Source organism: Tachypleus tridentatus, chromosome 2 (assembly GCF_004210375.1).
Source record: "Tachypleus tridentatus isolate NWPU-2018 chromosome 2, ASM421037v1, whole genome shotgun sequence".
NCBI classification, from domain to species: domain Eukaryota; kingdom Metazoa; phylum Arthropoda; class Merostomata; order Xiphosura; family Limulidae; genus Tachypleus; species Tachypleus tridentatus.
This window is the reverse complement of record NC_134826.1, coordinates 10,666,065-10,687,258: the sequence shown is the minus strand read 5'-3', so window position 1 is coordinate 10,687,258 and position 21,194 is coordinate 10,666,065. Positions and strand designations below refer to the sequence as shown.

General features: G+C 31.6%; 1 protein-coding gene across 2 annotated transcripts in view; it reads right to left on the bottom strand.

The window, feature by feature from the left end:
• The window catches only part of LOC143238097 (neuronal acetylcholine receptor subunit alpha-7-like), an 81,287-nt gene that overhangs the window by 27,268 nt on the left and 32,825 nt on the right, over positions 1 to 21,194 (bottom strand). Inside the window, exons 2-5 of one of the 2 annotated variants that reach the window (XM_076478045.1) lie at positions 12,089 to 12,228; positions 10,039 to 10,083; positions 5,794 to 5,903; positions 5,453 to 5,706 (exon numbers count right to left, since the gene is read on the bottom strand). In XM_076478045.1, coding sequence (XP_076334160.1) covers positions 5,453 to 5,706; positions 5,794 to 5,903; positions 10,039 to 10,083; positions 12,089 to 12,228 — 549 coding nt within the window. Of the gene's footprint in view, positions 1 to 5,452; positions 5,707 to 5,793; positions 5,904 to 10,038; positions 10,084 to 10,367; positions 11,195 to 12,088; positions 12,229 to 21,194 lie in introns of those variants that run through there. The other variant, XM_076478055.1, reaches the window with a different exon arrangement.

Here is a 21,194-nt window from a genome sequence, read left to right as displayed (position 1 = left end):
TACATACCAAAGTATTAATAATGACTGGCTGTTATACATACCAAAGTATTAATAATGACTGGCTGTTATACATACCAAAGTATTAATAATGACTGGCTGTTATACATACCAAAGTATTAATAATGACTGGCTGTTATACATACCAAAGTATTAATAATGACTGGCTGTTATACATACCAAAGTATTAATAATGACTGGCTGTTATACATACCAAAGTATTAATAATGACTGGCTGTTATACATACCAAAGTATTAATTATGACCGGCTGCTATACATACCAAAGTATTAATAATGACTGGCTGTTATACATACCAAAGTATTAATAATGACTGGCTGTTACACATACCAAAGTATTAATAATGACTGGCTGTTACACATACCAAAGTATTAATAATGACTAGCTGTTATACATACCAAAGTATTAATTATGACTGGCTCTTATACATACCAAAGTATTAATAATGACTGGCTGTTATACATACCAAAGTATTAATAATGACTGGCTGTTATACATACCAAAGTATTAATTATGACTGGCTGTTATACATACCAAAGTATTAATTATGACTGGCTGTTATACATACCAAAGTATTAATAATGACTGGCTGTTATACATACCAAAGTATTAATAATGACTGGCTGTTATACATACCAAAGTATTAATTATGACTGGCTGTTATACATACCAAAGTATTAATAATGACTGGCTGTTACACATACCAAAGTATTAATAATGACTAGCTGTTATACATACCAAAGTATTAATTATGACTGGCTGTTATACATACCAAAGTATTAATAATGACTGGCTGTTATACATACCAAAGTATTAATAATGACTGGCTGTTATACATACCAAAGTATTAATTATGACCGGCTGCTATACATACCAAAGTATTAATAATGACTGGCTGTTATACATACCAAAGTATTAATAATGACTGGCTGTTACACATACCAAAGTATTAATAATGACTGGCTGCTATACATACCAAAGTATTAATTATGACTAGCTGTTATACATACCAAAGTATTAATTATGACTGGCTGTTATACATACCAAAGTATTAATAATGACTGGCTGTTACACATACCAAAGTATTAATAATGACTGGCTGCTATACATACCAAAGTATTAATAATGACTGGCTGTTATACATACCAAAGTATTAATTATGACTGGCTGTTATACATACCAAAGTATTAATTATGACTGGCTGCTATACATACCAAAGTATTAATTATGACTGGCTGTTTTTCATACCAAAGTATTAATAATGACTGGCTGTTACACATACCAAAGTATTAATTATGACTGACTGCTATACATACCAAAGTATTAATAATGACTGGCTGCTATACATACCAAAGTATTAATAATGACTGGCTGTTACACATACCAAAGTATTAATAATGACTGGCTGTTATACATACCAAATTATTAATAATGACTGGCTGTTATACATACCAAAGTATTAATAATGACTGGCTGTTATACATACCAAAGTATTAATAATGACTGGCTGTTATACATACCAAAGTATTAATTATGACTGGCTGTTATACATACCAAAGTATTAATTATGACTGGCTGTTATACATACCAAAGTATTAATAATGACTGGCTGTTACACATACCAAAGTATTAATAATGACTGGCTGTTATACATACCAAAGTATTAATAATGACTGGCTGTTATACATACCAAAGTATTAATTATGACTGGCTGCTATACATACCAAAGTATTAATTATGACTGGCTGTTATACATACCAAAGTATTAATTATGACTGGCTGTTATACATACCAAAGTATTAATTATGACTGGCTGTTATACATACCAAAGTATTAATAATGACTGGCTGTTATACATACCAAAGTATTAATAATGACTGGCTGTTATACATACCAAAGTATTAATAATGACTGGCTGTTATACATACCAAAGTATTAATAATGACTGGCTGTTATACATACCAAAGTATTAATTATGACTGGCTGTTATACATACCAAAGTATTAATTATGACTGGCTGTTATACATACCAAAGTATTAATAATGACTGGCTGTTATACATACCAAAGTATTAATAATGACTGGCTGTTATACATACCAAAGTATTAATTATGACTGGCTGTTATACATACCAAAGTATTAATTATGACTGGCTGTTATACATACCAAAGTATTAATTATGACTGGCTGTTATACATACCAAAGTATTAATTATGACTGGCTGTTATACATACCAAAGTATTAATAATGACTGGCTGTTATACATACCAAAGTATTAATAATGACTGGCTGTTATACATACCAAAGTATTAATTATGACTGGCTGCTATACATACCAAAGTATTAATAATGACTGGCTGCTATACATACCAAAGTATTAATAATGACTGGCTGTTATACATACCAAAGTATTAATTATGACTGGCTGCTATACATACCAAAGTATTAATAATGACTGGCTGCTATATATACCAAATTATTAATTATGACTGGCTGTTATACATACCAAAGTATTAATTATGACTGGCTGTTATACATACAAAAGTATTAATTATGACTGGCTGCTATACATACCAAAGTATTAGTTTTCAAATAATGATCATATATTTTTTATTTTCATTTTCTTACTGGATCAAAGAGAGCTTTAATTTCTTCTTTGATTTGAATTTCGCTAAAACCTACACGAGACCTATCTGCGCTAGCCGTCCCTAATTTAACAGCGTAAGACTAGATGGGAAGCAGCTAGTTATCACCACCCACCGCCAACTCTTGCGGTACTCTTTTACCAAGGTTGAGTGAGGCATTATAACGCTCCCAAGGCTTAAAGGCGAGTATGTTTGGTGTGACGATGATTCGAAACCGCGACCCTCGGATTACGAGCCAATAGCCTTAACAGCCTGGCCATGCCGAGCCCTATATTTCATAACAATACCCAATTAATTAATATACTACTGAAAGATAAAGTTATGTTAGATAGTATACAGATTATTTAAATGAGAACAACAATAAGACAACGATTATGAGTGAAACTGCTTAGTTTCATAAAGACATTCACTATTTTACATCTAATATTCAAACAATGTGAAGTGAAATGCAGGCACACAGTTGATTATTACTGCTACAATATTTAAACAGTCTTCCCATAAAGCCACTTGAAGAACTAAAAGGTTTGATCCAATGATCAGGATACCATTGTATGTTGGTTAACACAACGTTTCTTCAATCCGACATAGTGATAATGGATTATTGTCTGCTCGTGGTTAATGAACACCCTATCAGTAATGCGGACATAAAGAGGTGTTTCCATTATTTTCTTTAAAGCTTGTATCTATCGCTATTAAATAAATAAAACCAGAAAACAGATAAAGATATTTGAGAGGTGTATTAACAAATTGCCCTCTAGTGGCACAGCGGTATTTCAGCGGGCTTTTTACGTTAAAAACATTTCGACACCCATGGTGAGTAGAGCACAGGTAGATCATTGCGTAGCTTTGTGCTTAATTCTAAACAACAATAAAAAATATGAAAATAATTTCTTGTGACATTATGAAGGTAGATAGTGGAGTGTTTTACTGTATGAATAAAGATATACTGAAGAGAGTCTGGAATACCTAACGTAACAAATTATTCTGGATATTAATTCGAAGTAAGTTGAAAGTTTATCAAAGAAAAATATATCAAACAATTTGTAATGACATAAATTTATGTCGCATAACGAATAATTTAAAGGTGGCCTTGATGTGAAATGGTCCAAACATTTTTGCTGCGAAAGCGTCTTTGACAATTGAACTCAAACCACGCATTTATTCGACGAAATCAAGATAGATGCTTCCTGTTGATCTGTTTAATTTGGATGGAGTGTGACAGAACAAACAACATGACACACAATCCACATACTGAACACATTGAGTAACGAAAATTTATGAGCTTTTAAGTTCCGTGGAGAACAATAGCTTTTGTTCTCGATGTACCTAACGAAAGTCAAACACTACAGATCACATTAATAACAACTGACTCGTGTAATATCAAATCACAATAAAACTTATCAAAAACGAAACTCACGAAGAACCAGAATAAACATTCGATCTCAAAATAATTCTCTTTTCTGTCTTTTGTTTCTTATCGAGGGTTCGATTAACGAGTTTCTGAGTAGTTAACAAACATAGTAACAACAATGCAGAAGACAGTTACTTTCTGAATAGTTAACAAATATAATAACAACAATAATGAAGAAAGCTGCTTTCTGAACAGTTAAAAACATAGTAATAACAATACAGAATACAGTTCTTTTCTGCAAAGTTAACAAACATTGTAACAACAATAATAAAGACAGTTCCTTTCCGTATAGTTAAGAAATATAGTAACAACAATAGTAAGACAGTTCCTTTCTGAATAGTTAAGAAATATAGTAACAAGTACATAGAAGATAGTTATTTTCTGAAAAGTTAAAAAACATAATAACAACAATATAGAAGATGGTTCTTTTCTCAATAGTTAACAAACATTGTAACAACAATATAGAATACATTTCCTTTCTGAATAGTTAACAAATATAATAGCAACAATAATGAAAACAGTTCCTTTCTGAATAGTCAACGAGCATAGTAATAATAATATGGAAGACAGTTCTTTTCTGACTAATTAACAAATATAGTAACAACAATAATGAAGACAGTTCCTTTCCGAATAGTTAGCAAATATAGTAACAACAATATTAAGACAGTTCTTTTCTGTATAGTTAACAAATATAGTAAAAACAATAGTAAGACAGTTCCTTTCTGACTAATTAACAAATATAGTAACAACAATAGTAAGACAGTTCCTTTCTGACTAATTAACAAATATAGTAACAACAATATTAAGACAGTTCCTTTCTGTATAGTTAACAAATATAGTAACAACAATAGTAAGACAGTTCCTTTCTGAATATTTAAGAAACATAGTAACAACGATTTAGAAGACAGTTTTTTACTGAATAGTTAACAAATATAATAACAATATTCAATAGAGTTCCTTTCTGAAGAGTTGAATATAGTAAGAACAATATGGAAAATAGTTCCTTTCTGACTAGTTGACAAATATAGTAACAACAGTAATGAGGACAGTTCCTTTCTGAATAGTTAAAAACATAGTAATAACAATATAGAAGACAGTTCTTTTCTGGGTAGTTAACAAATATAGTAATGACAATACAGAAGACAGTTTATTTCTAAATAGTTAACAAACATAATAATAACAATACAGAAGACAGTTTCTTTCTGAATAGTTAGAAAGCACTGTGTGTATGTAACTTTTAACACTGGTATAACACTGAAGATATTAGAATACTGTGTGTGTAACATTTAACATTGCTAAAACACTGACATCACTGAACATACCTAAATGCTGTGTCTGTGTGTAACAGCTAAGACTTGTATAACAATGGTCTTACTAACCAATCATATCCCATTCTCCATTACTGATGTAGTTGGACAGATCACCCTCGTTGCTTGACAACCGGAGATCGAGAGCCCCACCGTCGTAGGTCCAAGAGCCAAATTTCATCTCACATTTTTGGTCGTCAAAAGGAAACCATGTTATGTCGATCTTGCACGTGCTTTTGAAGATGCCTGGAGGAATGTAGGTAGAACTACCATCGTGACGGACTACCACGTTGGTCTTGTAGGTTGTGTCAATTTGTTCATCTGCGCTGCAGGAAAAAGGAAAGATGTCGAAAGGTTTTGTGATTTGGGAACACACTGAGCAACAAAGGATCATTAGGATATACGTCACCTACCTGTTATACATTAGAATATCAGGCCTCCAGACATTGTTTGGAGATAAACGGATGTCTTTGATGTTGTTGTAATCCGCTGGATTCCACTGGAGATTTGAATCTGTCCATTCCTGGATTTCAGATCAGTTTTAGTACCCAGTTGAATTAGAATTTGTTTTATTAATTTCGATCTACTACACAAATAAAACGTTTCTCCATTACTCAGTGACATAGAAGGAAAAAAAATCAATTTTACCAAATCTTTATTACAATTAAACTAACATTCAGAGCGTGACAGTTGTTTGAAATTATAAACACAAAACAAATCAGATGGTCTGTCCACAGAAACTCTGTTTACTCTATATAAAAATTAAAACAGAATTTATAAAATAAATGTTTTAATACCATTAATAAACAACCTTATGACACAGATTTTATTATTTTTCTTTAATTCGACAGATGATGTTTCTCTTCACAGCTTTCTCAAGAGCGTTTTGCTGATCTGTTTATTGTGTGAGGTGAAGTAAACTGACCTGTATATTGTTTGAGGTTATGTACTCTGACTTGTTTATTGTGTGAAGTGAAGTAAATTGATGTGTTTATTGTGTGAGGTAAAGTAGATTGATCTGTTTATAGTTTGAGGTTAAGTACTTTTATATGATTATTGTGTGAGGTGAAGTTCACTGATTTACTTCCTCTACATTTCTTACGCGATGATATAGATAATTGAATCAATATGATCGATTTGATTTCACATTAAATGCTATTCTGTCCTAACATCTGAATGGATTATTCAAACTACATTTAATGTTTGCCTCAGATATTGCGACCTTTTAGTTAAAATAATTATCGAGCTATCAGAGCACGTGAAATACTCAAACCCCAGAAACACTGACCAGTTTCACTTGTTTACTGCATTGATTCAATCAACTCTGACTGGGCAGAATTACATTGTAAATTAGTGAACAAACAGTTTGTTTGTTTTTGGAATTTCGCACAAAGCTACTCGAGGGCTACCTGTGCTAGCCGTCCCTAATTTAGCAGTGTAAGACTAGAGGGAAGGCAGCTAGTCATCACCACCCACCGCCAACTCTTGGGCTACTCTTCTACCAACGAATAGTGGGATTGACCGTCACATTATAACGCCCCCACGGCTGGGAGGGCGAGCATGTTTGGCGCGACACGGGCGCGAACCCGCGACCCTCTGATTACGAGTCGCACGCCTTACGCGTAGGCCATGCCAGGTCATTGTGAACAAACAGATTGGCAGTGGTTATGACACGCAACGCAACTACAGTCTAGCTAGTTCTGGATTACTCAAAGAAAGTGTTGAACATCGATTTAATGACATGACCATTGCTTTGGTTGGTGTTAAGCACAATGCTCATGACAGGTATCAAAACCTAAATTTTAGGGTCTAAATCCTGCTAGACTTATCACTAATCCATAAGAGTCATGTGGCTATCGTTAATAAAGAACATCTAGATCCAGGCTAGAAACAGAAACTAAACGTTCAACAGACATCAGGATAAATGATATAAGAGCCCCTTAAAGTTGGGCAAAGCTTATTGGCTATGTTTCTCATTTATTATTTCGTGAAACAGCATTGTTGTTTCTACACGAAATTATTTGGTTGTCTGAATATAAATATATTATACATTTTTATGCCATTAGATTACTTTCGGTTAGTCATTAGTGTAACAATGTTTAGAATTTGAGTAACATCAATAATTTTATAACAGTTTCATTCGGTGCTAGAACAGCTTTAGAAAATGATGTAGTTAACAGTAGGACTAATAATAAAACAATATAGAATCCTATTTTATGTGCAATACAAAACGTTAATTACTTTACGTTAAAATAGCAAAATATTTAGAACGTTATAATGGTTCTATATAGCATTAAAACAACTACATAGAAACATTTAACAACCAGGAATAATAACAAAACAACACGGAACATGCTGGTAAGGAAGGTTAGGGCTATGTATTAAAATAGTCATTCAATTCCATACATAACCTACTTTTATTTTTGTGTTTATTCAGAGTACTCAAGAATGTGAAATTAGTTTATTGGTGGCATGTTATTCAAGGAGGTGAAGTTAGTTTATTTTTGGCGGGTTATTCAAGGAGATGGAATTAGTTTATTGTTAGCAAGTTATTCAAGGAGGTGAAATTAGTTTATTGGTGGCAGGTTTTTCAAGGAGATGGAATTAGTTTATTGTTGGCATGTTATTTAAGGAGATGGAATTAGTTTATTGTTGGCAGGTTATTCAGGATGATAAAATTATTTTATTGTTGGCAGGTTATTCAAGGAAATGGGATTAGTTTATTGTTAGCAGGTTATTCAAGGAAATGGAATTAGTTTATTGTTAGCAAATTATTCAGGGAGGTGAAATTAGTTTATTGGTGGCATGTTATTCAAGGAGATGAAGTTAGTTTATTTTTGGCGGGTTATTCAAGGAGATGGAATTAGTTTATTGTTGGCAGGTTATTCAGGATGATGAAATTATTTTATTGTTGGCAGGTTATTCAAGGAAATGGAATTAGTTTTTTGTTAGCAAGTTATTCAAGGAGGTGAAATTAGTTTATTGGTGGCAGGTTATTCAAGGAGATGGAATTAGTTTATTGTTGGCAGGTTATTCAGGATGATAAAATTATTTTATTGTTGGCAGGTTATTCAAGGAAATGGAATTAGTTTATTGTTAGCAAATTATTCAGGGAGGTGAAATTAGTTTATTGTACAGGTTATTCAAGGAGATGGAGTCAGTTTATTGTTGGCAGGTTATTCAAGAAGATGGAGTTAGTTAATCGTTGGTATATTCCAAGCAGTTTATTCATATTTCTTTTCCTTCAAAAACGGTATGCCTTTGAAAATACCCGAAGATGTTTTTTTTTACATCAAGTGTTATCATTTATGATGACACGATCAAGAAAACCCCAAGACCAGAAGTGATGGAAATAAAGGTATTGTTTATCGGAAGTTCATACCAGTTTCGTCACAGACATATTGTATTCATTCACAATATCTTAACGTATTTAAGTAAACAAATAAATCGTAGGTAAGAGACTATATTGGGGGAAAGCTACATTATTTGAATGGTATCAGATGTGATTGAAAACACAATGAGTTGTTTACGACAAGAGCGTTCGCGCTATGTTGTTAATTTTTATTTCATTCTATGAGGGAAATTAGTTTCTGAAATGAAGATAATTACGTATATGTTAAACAGCAGGGACGTTACTACAATTTGTGTTGTCGAGTATCCAGGTTTGATACACAACCAAATGCCATTCAGACGTTGTTTTTTTATAGCAAAGACCCTATGAACTATCTGCTTCGTCCAACGAGGAGAAACGAACCCCTGATTTTAGCGTTGTAAATCCGAAGACTTACCGCTGGGGACCAGATATTGTTATAATTATTGTTGTGGAACGTGACGTAGCGGCGGTTTTATCAGGACTTACTCACTTGTTACTGAAGGATTCACTGATTGTCTCAGATACAGCTCAAATAATGTGTTTCGGTAATGTTTCAGAATTACTACCTTTATCTGAGATTACTTTTTCAACTAAGGTAACGTGTTTTAAAATTACTCGTCAGATTTCGGAACTTAAAAAAAAAACATTATTTTCTCAAGCTAGTCAAACTGAAGTGACAGAGTTATGTGAGAGAGTATATATTGATGTTTTAGGTGTGTTTTTTTTTAATTTAGCAGTCTACATTTGGTTTGATTTGAATTTCGCGCAAAGCTACATGGGGCTATCTGCGATAGCCGTCCAAAATTCAGCAGTGTAAGACTAGAGGGAAGGGCAGTTACTCATCACCACCCACCGCCAACTCTTAGAACTTCTCTTTTGCCAACGAATAGTAGGATTGACCGTCACATTATAACGCCCACCGCAGAAAGGGCGAGCATGTTTGGTGTAACGCGAATTCGAACCCGCAATTCTAATTACCTAGTCATACCGGGCTTCATTTTTTAAATATTCGATTAATAGAATAAAGTAAAAACGAGTCAGGTTTATATACACATGCAGTACATTCCTGTAGACAAACGTGCAGATATAAATATATAAATCAGATTTCACGGGAAACAAGTCATAAAATATAACATTTTCGTGCACGAAATTGTCACTATTGTGGGAAAGATGCAAAGGGTTTAGAAGTGTTAAGGAAAAATTTAGTTTCGGTTTAGACTAGTGAAGGTTATCGTGTCTGATGGGGTTAGAAGTGGATTTAAGCACAAGTTTAAGGTTAACTTACCAAGGTTAACCAGATATTTGCAATTAAGAGTTGATTCTTTTCATCCTACAAAAAAAAAGAAGAGACGAGAGGGTTAACAGAAACAGAATTTGAAAGTTTCAACGTATTACTGGTGAAATACTTCACTACTTACCATGTTTAACCTTACATTTCAGGCCAGAGGTAAATCACTTTTACTTACCAGGTTTAACCTTAGGTTTGAAGTCAATACAGAATTCTCCATTTCTTATGACAGTAAACCAAACATTTGAAGTCAGCGGGAAATTCGTCTCTTACTTACCAGGCTTAACTTTATGTTTGAATTCAGTAGAGAATTCTCCATTACTTACCATGTTTAACCATATGTTTGCCACTAGTATTTGATTTTTTTCGTCCTAAGAAAAGGAAAAAAGTAAAGCATGAAAACCGCCAATCAAAAACCTCCAGTTAGAAAAACAAGTAAAAAAAATCGATTAATAATACCAGAATAAAGACTGTAAAGTGTTTATTGATGATCCAGAAGGCTCTACATTGACTATTGTTTGTGGCCAGTTTTTCAGATTCAGTGATGATGAGACAAGTCATGGGAACTGAAATTCATCGCAAAGCTGACAAAATAAAGTTTTAAAAATCAGTTTTATAATTCGGACAGGTAAATAAGAAAGAAATAAAATACATAGGGTTTGTTAACCCTCATCTTTTGATTGATAACGTGTAGTAGCCTTCAATTACAAGTTAAGCCTAAACGACCTTTTGATCGATAACCTGTAGTACGCTAAGTTCCAAGTTAAGCCTAAAGAAATTTACCGGTTTGTTAGAAAGAGAAAACAGAATCAAAGTGGATAATTATTTTGTATTTTGTTCAGAAAAACGTTAAAAGGAAGATTGACAAATTCCTTGTTTGTAGGATGACGTATTATTACTGAGTAGAGTATTTAGAAGAAAACGGTACCTTCCATTACACGTCGTAGCTTCTGTATGCTGATATAGGCTAAACGTGTGGCGACACCTAACAATAACTTCTCAACAAAATATGGGATTGAAATACAACTGAACCAGAAACGATCGAAGCAGTTTTCCTGTTTTGTCTGTATTCACTAACTGACGAGTTCAACGCACGTAATTAAAGAAATAATCCATTCACACAAAAAATATGACCTTAAATCAGGTTAATCAGCGCCTTCGTTAAGAAAACTACCCGATATAAAAATATTTAGTTGGTTATTTTGTTATAAACTATAATTCTTTCAGAGACATGCAGGTGTGTGTGTGAGCCCAACTTTTCATTGTTTAATACCATCATTTAGGGTTAGCTCTGTATCTTTTCAATGATGACTCAAGCTACTTTGTAAGTGAATCTCCTATAGAATATTTAGTAAAACTTAGATTACAATTACTTTTTTTTCTATAATAATTTATCGCAAGTCAGAATTAAACCTCAATTTCTAGCGTGATAAGCCCTAAGCTTATTGCTGAGTCCCTGTTTATTTGTAATTAAGCACAAAGCTACACAATAGGCTATCTATGCTCTGCCTACCATGGATATTGAAACGCGATTTCAAAGTGTTATAAGTCCGTGGACATACGACTGAGCTATATGGAGAGATTTGTTTTGGAAAGAAGAAGAAAACAAACGACAAAGGTTTGTTTCTTTCTTTTTGTTTGATCCTTCGACTTGGAAGAGGTTCAGGTAATATTACCCTCATCAGGAACTCCTTTATACAAGTGTCTAGCGATTAGAAGACAACGTATTAAAGCCCTGTTATATAACTTTTATAACTGGTATTTCTTTCATCTCTTGCATTAACTAATATTCATCTTTAGCTGTCTTATCATTTTGATTATCATCCGTCTTCATAGTAAACTGTCTTTTAAATTCATTTATTTTCTGTGTTGTTATTTTCACCTGATGGTGGGTGTATTTGGGTTGAAACATTATACTAATTAAAACCAGAACTTACCTGCTGTGAAAGTTACTGTTATTGTGAATTAAAATAATTTATATTTGTTTTTCACGGATATTTCAAACCTAACATTTAAGCTGGTTGAATATATTTATCTATAATCTTACCATGTCGATGAGTTGTTGTAACGTTAGCCCAAAACTGAGCACCAATGGTTCTGACTCGTTAGCCACTGGTCTTTCCATGACGTTATAATCTCGCATTAAGTGGTTTATCAGTTTTCGTTCATAGGATCCTTGTAACGAATCTAGAAAAGATTAAATAACACGGGCTCTAAAACTGGAGGATAGTACATTGTTCTTTTGTCATCTCAAACATTTTTTACTCCTGAAACCAAGAGTGTAATAGCTGGTGTGTTTTATCAGTATATTGTGTCGTTAAACACAAAGCTATTCAATTAACACCTATCTGTGTTGACTTCACCGCAGCAATTGAGCCCTGAATTTGAACGTTATGATTTCTCGAACTTAGCATACGGATTTTTTTTTTAAAGATAGATATATAGTTAAGTTTATAGACTGTTGTTTGTGGTTGCAGTTAAACTGAAAAAGAAAATACAACCACGTATTACAGAGAAAAGCCTACAGCACAAAATCACAACAGTTTAACCACATAGTTCAGACAAACAACCACGTATTACAGATATAAGCCTACAGCACAAAATAACAACGGTTTAACCACATAGTTCAGACGAACAACCACGTATTACAGAGATAAGCCTACAGCACAAAATAACAACGGTTTAACCACATAGCTCAGACGAACAACCACGTATTACAGAGATAAGCCTACAGCACAAAATAACAACGGTTTAACCACATAGTTCAGACGAACAACCACGTATTACAGAGAAAAGCCTACAGCACAAACTCACACTTTAACCACATAGTTCAGACGAACAACCACGTATTACAGAGATAAGCCTACAGCACAAAATAACAACGGTTTAACCACATAGTTCAGACGAACAACCACGTATTACAGAGAAAAGCCTACAGCACAAACTCACACTTTAACCACATAGTTCAGACGAACAACAACGTATTACAGAGATAAGCTTACAGCACAAAATAAAAACAGTTTAACCACATAGTTCAGACTAACAACCACGTATTACAGAGAAAAGCCTACAGCACAAAATAAAAACGGTTTAACCACATAGTTCAGACGAACAACCACGTATTACAGAGAAAAGCCTACAGCACAAAATCACAACAGTTTAACCACATAGTTCAGACGAACAACCACGTATTACATAGATAAGCCTACAGCACAAAATCACAACAGTTTAACCACATAGTTCAGACGAACAACCACGTATTACAGAGATAAGCCTACAGCACAAAATAAAAACGGTTTAACCACATAGTTCAGACGAACAACCACGTATTACAGAGATAAGCCTACAGCACAAAATAAGAACGGTTTAACCACATAGTTCAGACGAACAACCACGTATTACAGAGAAAAGCCTACAGCACAAAATCACACTTTAACCACATAACTTTTACATGCCTCAGTTTTATACTACTTAAATGTTAGATTAGGAAAGAAACTATTATTATAAGACAATAAAACGTATTTTATTTTACGTCGCGAGGTTACAAGACACAAGAATAACAACAATCTATATTAAAAACGTAATAAATATGAAAGTCTACCATCTCCTCTTTCATTCGTTATTTGTAAACGACAAAATAAAAGATTGTATTGTGCACGAATCCTTTCATACAAGAATGTCTAGATCTGTAATACAGAAACTAAATGGAAACATATAGAGAGAATATTGATCGTTGTCGGCTGAGCTCTGCATTATAAAGAGATGGTTGTCAGGGGTTGCAATTTAGTGGTAAAGAAGTTAATGTAAATGTAAGAGAATAAGAGAAATACCTGCAAGTGTTGAAATAGATGGACAAAAAATATTATAAATAAGATCTGAAATTTATATGTATCTAAATACTTATTCTAAATACCTGCAGTGAGAAGATGGACCAAGCAATATTATAAATAATAACTAAAATTTATATGTATCTAAATACTTATTCTAAATACCTACAGTGAGAAGACGGACCAAACAATATTATAAATAAGATCTGAAACTTATATGTATCTAAATACTTATTCTAAATACCTGCAGTGAGAAGACGGACCAAACAATATTATAAATAAGATCTGAAACTTATATGTATCTAAATACTTATTCTAAATACCTGCAGTGAGAAGACGGACCAAACAATATCATTAATAAGATCTGAAACTTATATGTATCTAAATGCTTCACCTTTGTTTGAGAAAATATTTACATTTGATTTGTCGATAGGAGGTTCCTCCATAGAGATTATTTTCAATCGCTGAATATTGTATGAGGTACAGTTTACGATAACTGAATAGATTGTATTATTAATTGATTATGGTTGTTTTCACATTTACTAACGACCCCTTCAGTGTTTTTATGTAGCAGTGATTTATCTACGTGTACCACCTATCGGAACTTAGAGATGTCAGGAACCTTTTGGTGTAGTGAGAAATACGTAACGTTTCGTGTACATGTGTTTGTTTATGTTAGGCTTTCTTTATTAATGATTTAAACGGTTTAGTAGATTTATTGCTTATCCTCCCTCACGTGTAGGATAGCACGTGTGAGCGTGCGCATAAAACACACAAATAAATACAATATTTTTAAAAACTAGAATCATAACAAGAGAGGAAAATCAAACGATTCATGTGAACATGTTCATCACACGTGTACAGGATCACATCACATGATTCATGTGGACATGTTTATCACACGTGTACAGGATCACATTAAACAATTCATGAGAACATGTTCATCACACGTGTACAGGATCACATCAAACTATTCATGTGGACATGTTCATTACACATGCACACTGAATGAGGGTTAAAGGATATAAAGTTAGGGTTCATACACAACTTGTTTTTACTTTATTACCGAAACATTTATTTACATTTCACTTTAAACATCTTTACTTATTAGTCGTAGTGAACTCATTTGAATTTTGTTAGAAAATGAGTCGTTTTCAAGAGAAAATTGTAGAAAACATTCTATTGATTTTCATGGACTACTTAGAGTGAAGTTTTTCTGAACCAAATAGTCCTAACCCAATTCAATGTTTGATTATAAAACCCTCGAGATGAAAGAACACAGTGTGCAAAACCAGAATGTATTACTTTCCTCTCTTCGAAAGTTTCCGTTTTCCATCAACTCAGAACACAGACTGGGACCTAGAAAAGCATTCTCAGTAGAGAGATGAACTCTCTAGCTCCAACGACTGATAGTTAAAACATGCACTGTGTTTCAAACCCTTCTACCCCCCCCCCTGAGAATCACTTACAAATGTTTATCTGGGAACCGACAAAACATCTTGAATACAAACGAGCTTTAAAGATATCCCGGAAACCATTCGTGGAGAAGAAACTGCTGCTTGTATTCTGTTAATAATACCTTTGTAAAACAAAGTATGGTCCCTAATGAGTGATAGACCTGAGATCTATCTATTTACATTTTATTAATTCTTCTGTACAATTATTCAGTGTGTATCTTAGCTATAATTCTTTAAACAAGTTCAAAATAACATTCTCTGTGTTTCTTACTTATTATACTTTAAACAAGTTTATATTAACATTCTCTAAGTTTCTTACTTATTATACTTTAAACAGGTTTATATTAACATTCTCTATGTTTCTTACTTATTATACTTTAAACAGGTTTATATTAACATTCTCTATGTTTCTTACTTATTATACTTTAAACAGGTTTATACTAACATTCTCTATGTTTCTTACTTATTATACTTTAAACAAGTTCAAAATAACATTCTCTGTGTTTCTTACTTATTATACTTTAAACAAGTTTATATTAACATTCTCTAAGTTTCTTACTTATTATACTTTAAACAGGTTTATATTAACATTCTCTATGTTTCTTACTTATTATACTTTAAACAGGTTTATATTAACATTCTCTATGTTTCTTACTTATTATACTTTAAACAGGTTTATACTAACATTCTCTATGTTTCTTACTTATTATACTTTAAACAAGTTCAAAATAACATTCTCTGTGTTTCTTACTTATTATACTTTAAACAAGTTTATATTAACATTCTCTAAGTTTCTTACTTATTATACTCTAAACAGGTTTATATTAACATTCTCTATGTTTCTTACTTATTATACTTTAAACAGGTTTATATTAACATTCTCTATGTTTCTTACTTATTATACTTTAAACAGGTTTATATTAACATTCTCTATGTTTCTTACTTATTATACTTTAAACAGGTTTATACTAACATTCTCTATGTTTCTTACTTATTATACTTTAAACAAGTTCAAAATAACATTCTCTGTGTTTCTTACTTATTATACTTTAAACAAGTTTATATTAACATTCTCTAAGTTTCTTACTTATTATACTTTAAACAGGTTTATACTAACATTCTCTATGTTTCTTACTTATACTTTAAACAGGTTTATACTAACATTCTCTATGTTTCTTACTTATTATACTTTAAACAGGTTTATACTAACATTCTCTATGTTTCTTACTTATTATACTTTAAACAGGTTTATACTAACATTCTCTGTGTTTCTTACTTATTATACTTTAAACAAGTTTATATTAACATTCTCTAAGTTTCTTACTTATTATACTTTAAACAGGTTTATATTAACATTCTCTATGTTTCTTACTTATTATACTTTAAACAGGTTTATACTAACATTCTCTATGTTTCTTACTTATTATACTTTAAACAGGTTTATACTAACATTCTCTATGTTTCTTACTTATTATACTTTAAACAGGTTTATACTAACATTCTCTATGTTTCTTACTTATTATACTTTAAACAGGTTTATATTAACATTCTCTATGTTTCTTACTTATTATACTTTAAACAGGTTTATACTAACATTCTCTATGTTTCTTACTTATTATACTTTAAACAGGTTTATACTAACATTCTCTATGTTTCTTACTTATTTACTTTAAACAGGTTTATACTAACATTCTCTATGTTTCTTACTTATTATACTTTAAACAGGTTTATACTAACATTCTCTATGTTTCTTACTTATTATACTTTAAACAGGTTTATACTAACATTCTCTATGTTTCTTATTTATTTACTTTAAACAGGTTTATACTAACATTCTCTATGTTTCTTACTTATTATACTTTAAACAGGTTTATATTAACATTCTCTGTGTTTCTTACTTATTACACTTTAAACAGGTTTATACTAACATTCTCTATGTTTCTTACTTATTATACTTTAAACAGGTTTATACTAACATTCTCTATGTTTCTTACTTATTTACTTTAAACAGGTTTATACTAACATTCTCTATGTTTCTTACTTATTATACTTTAAACAGGTTTATACTAACATTCTCTATGTTTCTTACTTATTATACTTTAAACAGGTTTATACTAACATTCTCTGTGTTTCTTACTTATTATACTTTAAACAAGTTTATATTAACATTCTCTAAGTTTCTTACTTATTATACTCTAAACAGGTTTATATTAACATTCTCTATGTTTCTTACTTATTTACTTTAAACAGGTTTATACTAACATTCTCTATGTTTATTACTTATTACACTTTAAACAGGTTTATACTAACATTCTCTATGTTTCTTACTTATTATACTTTAAACAGGTTTATACTAACATTCTCTGTGTTTCTTACTTATTATATTTTAAAAAGGTTTATATTAACATTCTAGTTTCTCTTACTTATTATATTTTAAACAGGTTTTATATTAACATTCTCTATGTTTCTTACTTATTATATTTTAAACAGGTTTATATTAACATTCTCTATGTTTATTACTTATTATATTTTAAACAGGTTTATACTAACATTCTCTATGTTTCTTACTTATTATACTTTAAACAGGTTTATACTAACATTCTCTATGTTTCTTACTTATTTACTTTAAACAGGTTTATACTAACATTCTCTATGTTTCTTACTTATTATACTTTAAACAGGTTTATATTAACATTCTCTGTGTTTCTTACTTATTATACTTTAAACAGGTTTATACTAACATTCTATATGTTTCTTACTTATTATACTTTAAACAGGTTTATATTAATATTCTATATGTTTCTTACTTATTATATTTTAAAAAGGTTTATATTAACATTCTATTTTCTTTACTTATTATATTTTAAACAGGTTTTATATTAACATTCTCTATGTGTATTACTTATTATATTTTAAACAGGTTTATATTAACATTCTCTGTGTTTCTTACTTATTATATTTTAAAAAGGTTTATATTAACATTCTATGTGTTTCTTACTTATTATATTTTAAACAGGTTTTATATTAACAATCTCTATGTGTATTACTTATTATACTTTGAACAGGTTTATATTAACATTCTCTGTGTTTATTTAACACCAGGTACTTTGTTTTCATTTCCGCTTAATTTCAAATAAATGCATCAGGTTTTTATATCTGTCTGTTGTATCCGTAGTTATAAGGCCATAAGAAAGCTACAATGGAGTTTTGAGACAGATAGGTACAAATAGTGGCTGAATATTTTCTTAGTACACGGCTGTTCCAACACACTTAACGTTATTACTGTTCACTGGTCGATCGTTGTGAGTATCAAATGGAGGAAGTTAAGAACTGTCTATGATCTCTTTTATAATGAAACTAAAGGTTCGAACCAATTCTGATAGTGAATATAAATTTATTGTGAATACTATTCACAAGACATGTATCTCATGCGCATGCTTCAAGCTTTGGTTTCACTTACAAAATACGATATTGTACTCGGAATATGAAAAATGGCTGCTCTAGGCTGCTGTGTCTAGATAAGAAAATGAATGTTTGATAGGTGGAGAGACATGGATGTATTGGCATGACGAAAGACGTTTCAACTATTCAGTAATGTATTACACAGTGTATTATACACAAAACATTCGCACCGTATTACGTAATAAAGGGTGAGATATACACTAAACGTCTGTAGTGTATTTTATCACACAGTATGGACAAATATACAAGTTTAAGCATCATAAAACCCGATACAGGTATTTGTGAATCAACGCTTATTTTATATAAAATTATCATATTATATTAACTTATATACAACCATGTATTTCGTGGACCAACGGTACTATAAATACAGATATACAACCATGTATATAATGGCCCCATAGTTCTATAAATACTAAAATAAAACCATCTATTTGGTGGCTCCACAGTACTATATATATTAAAATACAACCATGTACTTTAGTGGCCCAGCAGTACTATACATATTAAAATAAACTGGTTTACAGTAAGGGTTCAGCCCCACCTCCTAACACACATATTCGATCTGTTATGTTAATCACCCCTTCATATTTATCCACTGTCCTAAAAATATAAAATTATTAATAAGCTATGGATTTAATTATAATTTCTATAATAAACTAGGTTTACATTTTTAAAGTCAAACACAATTTGTGATACGAGTGGTTTTCTCGTCATCACTGAAGACAATAATTATTGGAGATTCTAAAACACTTCATCTAAGTCATAGCCAATACTCATTGGAAATGATACCTGTGCAAGTACAACCTGGACAGTGTTGGTATACCAGATATAGGATGAAACTATTAGCTATGTAAGTATAACCTGGACAGTGTTGGTATACCAGATATAGGATGAAACTATTAGCTATGTAAGTATGACCTCGACTGTGTTGGTATACCAGATATAAGATGAAACTATTCGCTATGTAAGTATAACCTCAACAGTGTTGGTATACCAGATATAAGATGAAACCATTAGCTATATAAGTATAACCTCGACTGTGTTGGTATACCAGATATAAGATGAAACCATTAGCAATGTAAGTATAATCTCGATAGTGTTGGTATACCAGATATAAGATGAAACTATTCGCTATGTAAGTATGATCTCGATAGTGTTGGTATACCAGATATAAGATGAAACCATTAGCTATATAAGTATAACCTCGACTGTGTTGGTATACCAGATATAAGATGAAACCATTAGCTATATAAGTATAACCTCAACAGTGTTGGTATACCAGATGAAACTATTAGTTATGTAAGTATAACCTCAACAGTGTTGTTATACCAGATATAAGATGAAACCATTAGCTATATAAGTATAACCTCAACAGTGTTGGTATACCAGATATAAGATGAAACCATTAGCTATATAAGTATAACCTCGATTGTGTTGGTATACCAGATATAAGATGAAACCATTAGCTATATAAGTATAACCTCAACAGTGTTGGTATACCAGATGAAACTATTAGTTATGTAAGTATAACCTCAACAGTGTTGGTATACCAGATGAAACTATTAGTTATGTAAGTATAACCTCAACAGTGTTGGTATACCAGATATAAGATGAAACCATTAGCTATATAAGTATAACCTCGACTGTGTTGGTATACCAGATATAAGATGAAACTATTCGCTATGTAAGTATGACCTCGACAGTATTGGTATACCAGATATAATATGAAACCATTAGCTATATAAGTATAATCTCAACAGTGTTGGTATACCAGATATAAGATGAAACCATTAGCTATGTAAGTATAACCTCGACTGTGTTGGTATACCAGATATAAGATGAAACCATTAGCTATGTAAGTATAACCTCAACAGTGTTGGTATACCAGATGAAACTATTAGTTATGTAAGTATAACCTCAACAGTGTTGTTATACCAGATATAAGATGAAACCATTAGCTATATAAGTATAACCTCAACAGTGTTGGTATACCAGATATAAGATGAAACCATTAGCTATGTAAGTATAACCTCGACTGTGTTGGTATACCAGATATAAGATGAAACCATTAGCTATGTAAGTATAACCTCGACTGTGTTGGTATACCAGATATAAGATGAAACCATTAGCTATGTAAGTATAACCTCGATTGTGTTGGTATACCAGATGAAACTATTAGCTATGTAAGTATAACTTTGCCCATGACGTGTACGAACATATTTGACAGGAATTAGGATCATTTGTGAAAACAGTCCGTGAATTGATTTCTTTCAGGACTGATTTTAATCTTTGCAATTTGAAGTTAAATGTGGAAAGAAACATTGTTGACTATTTCATTTTGGTTTAGTGGTTAAGTTTGATACTTTATGATTTCATTAAGAATGAAGGCTTGGACAATAAATAA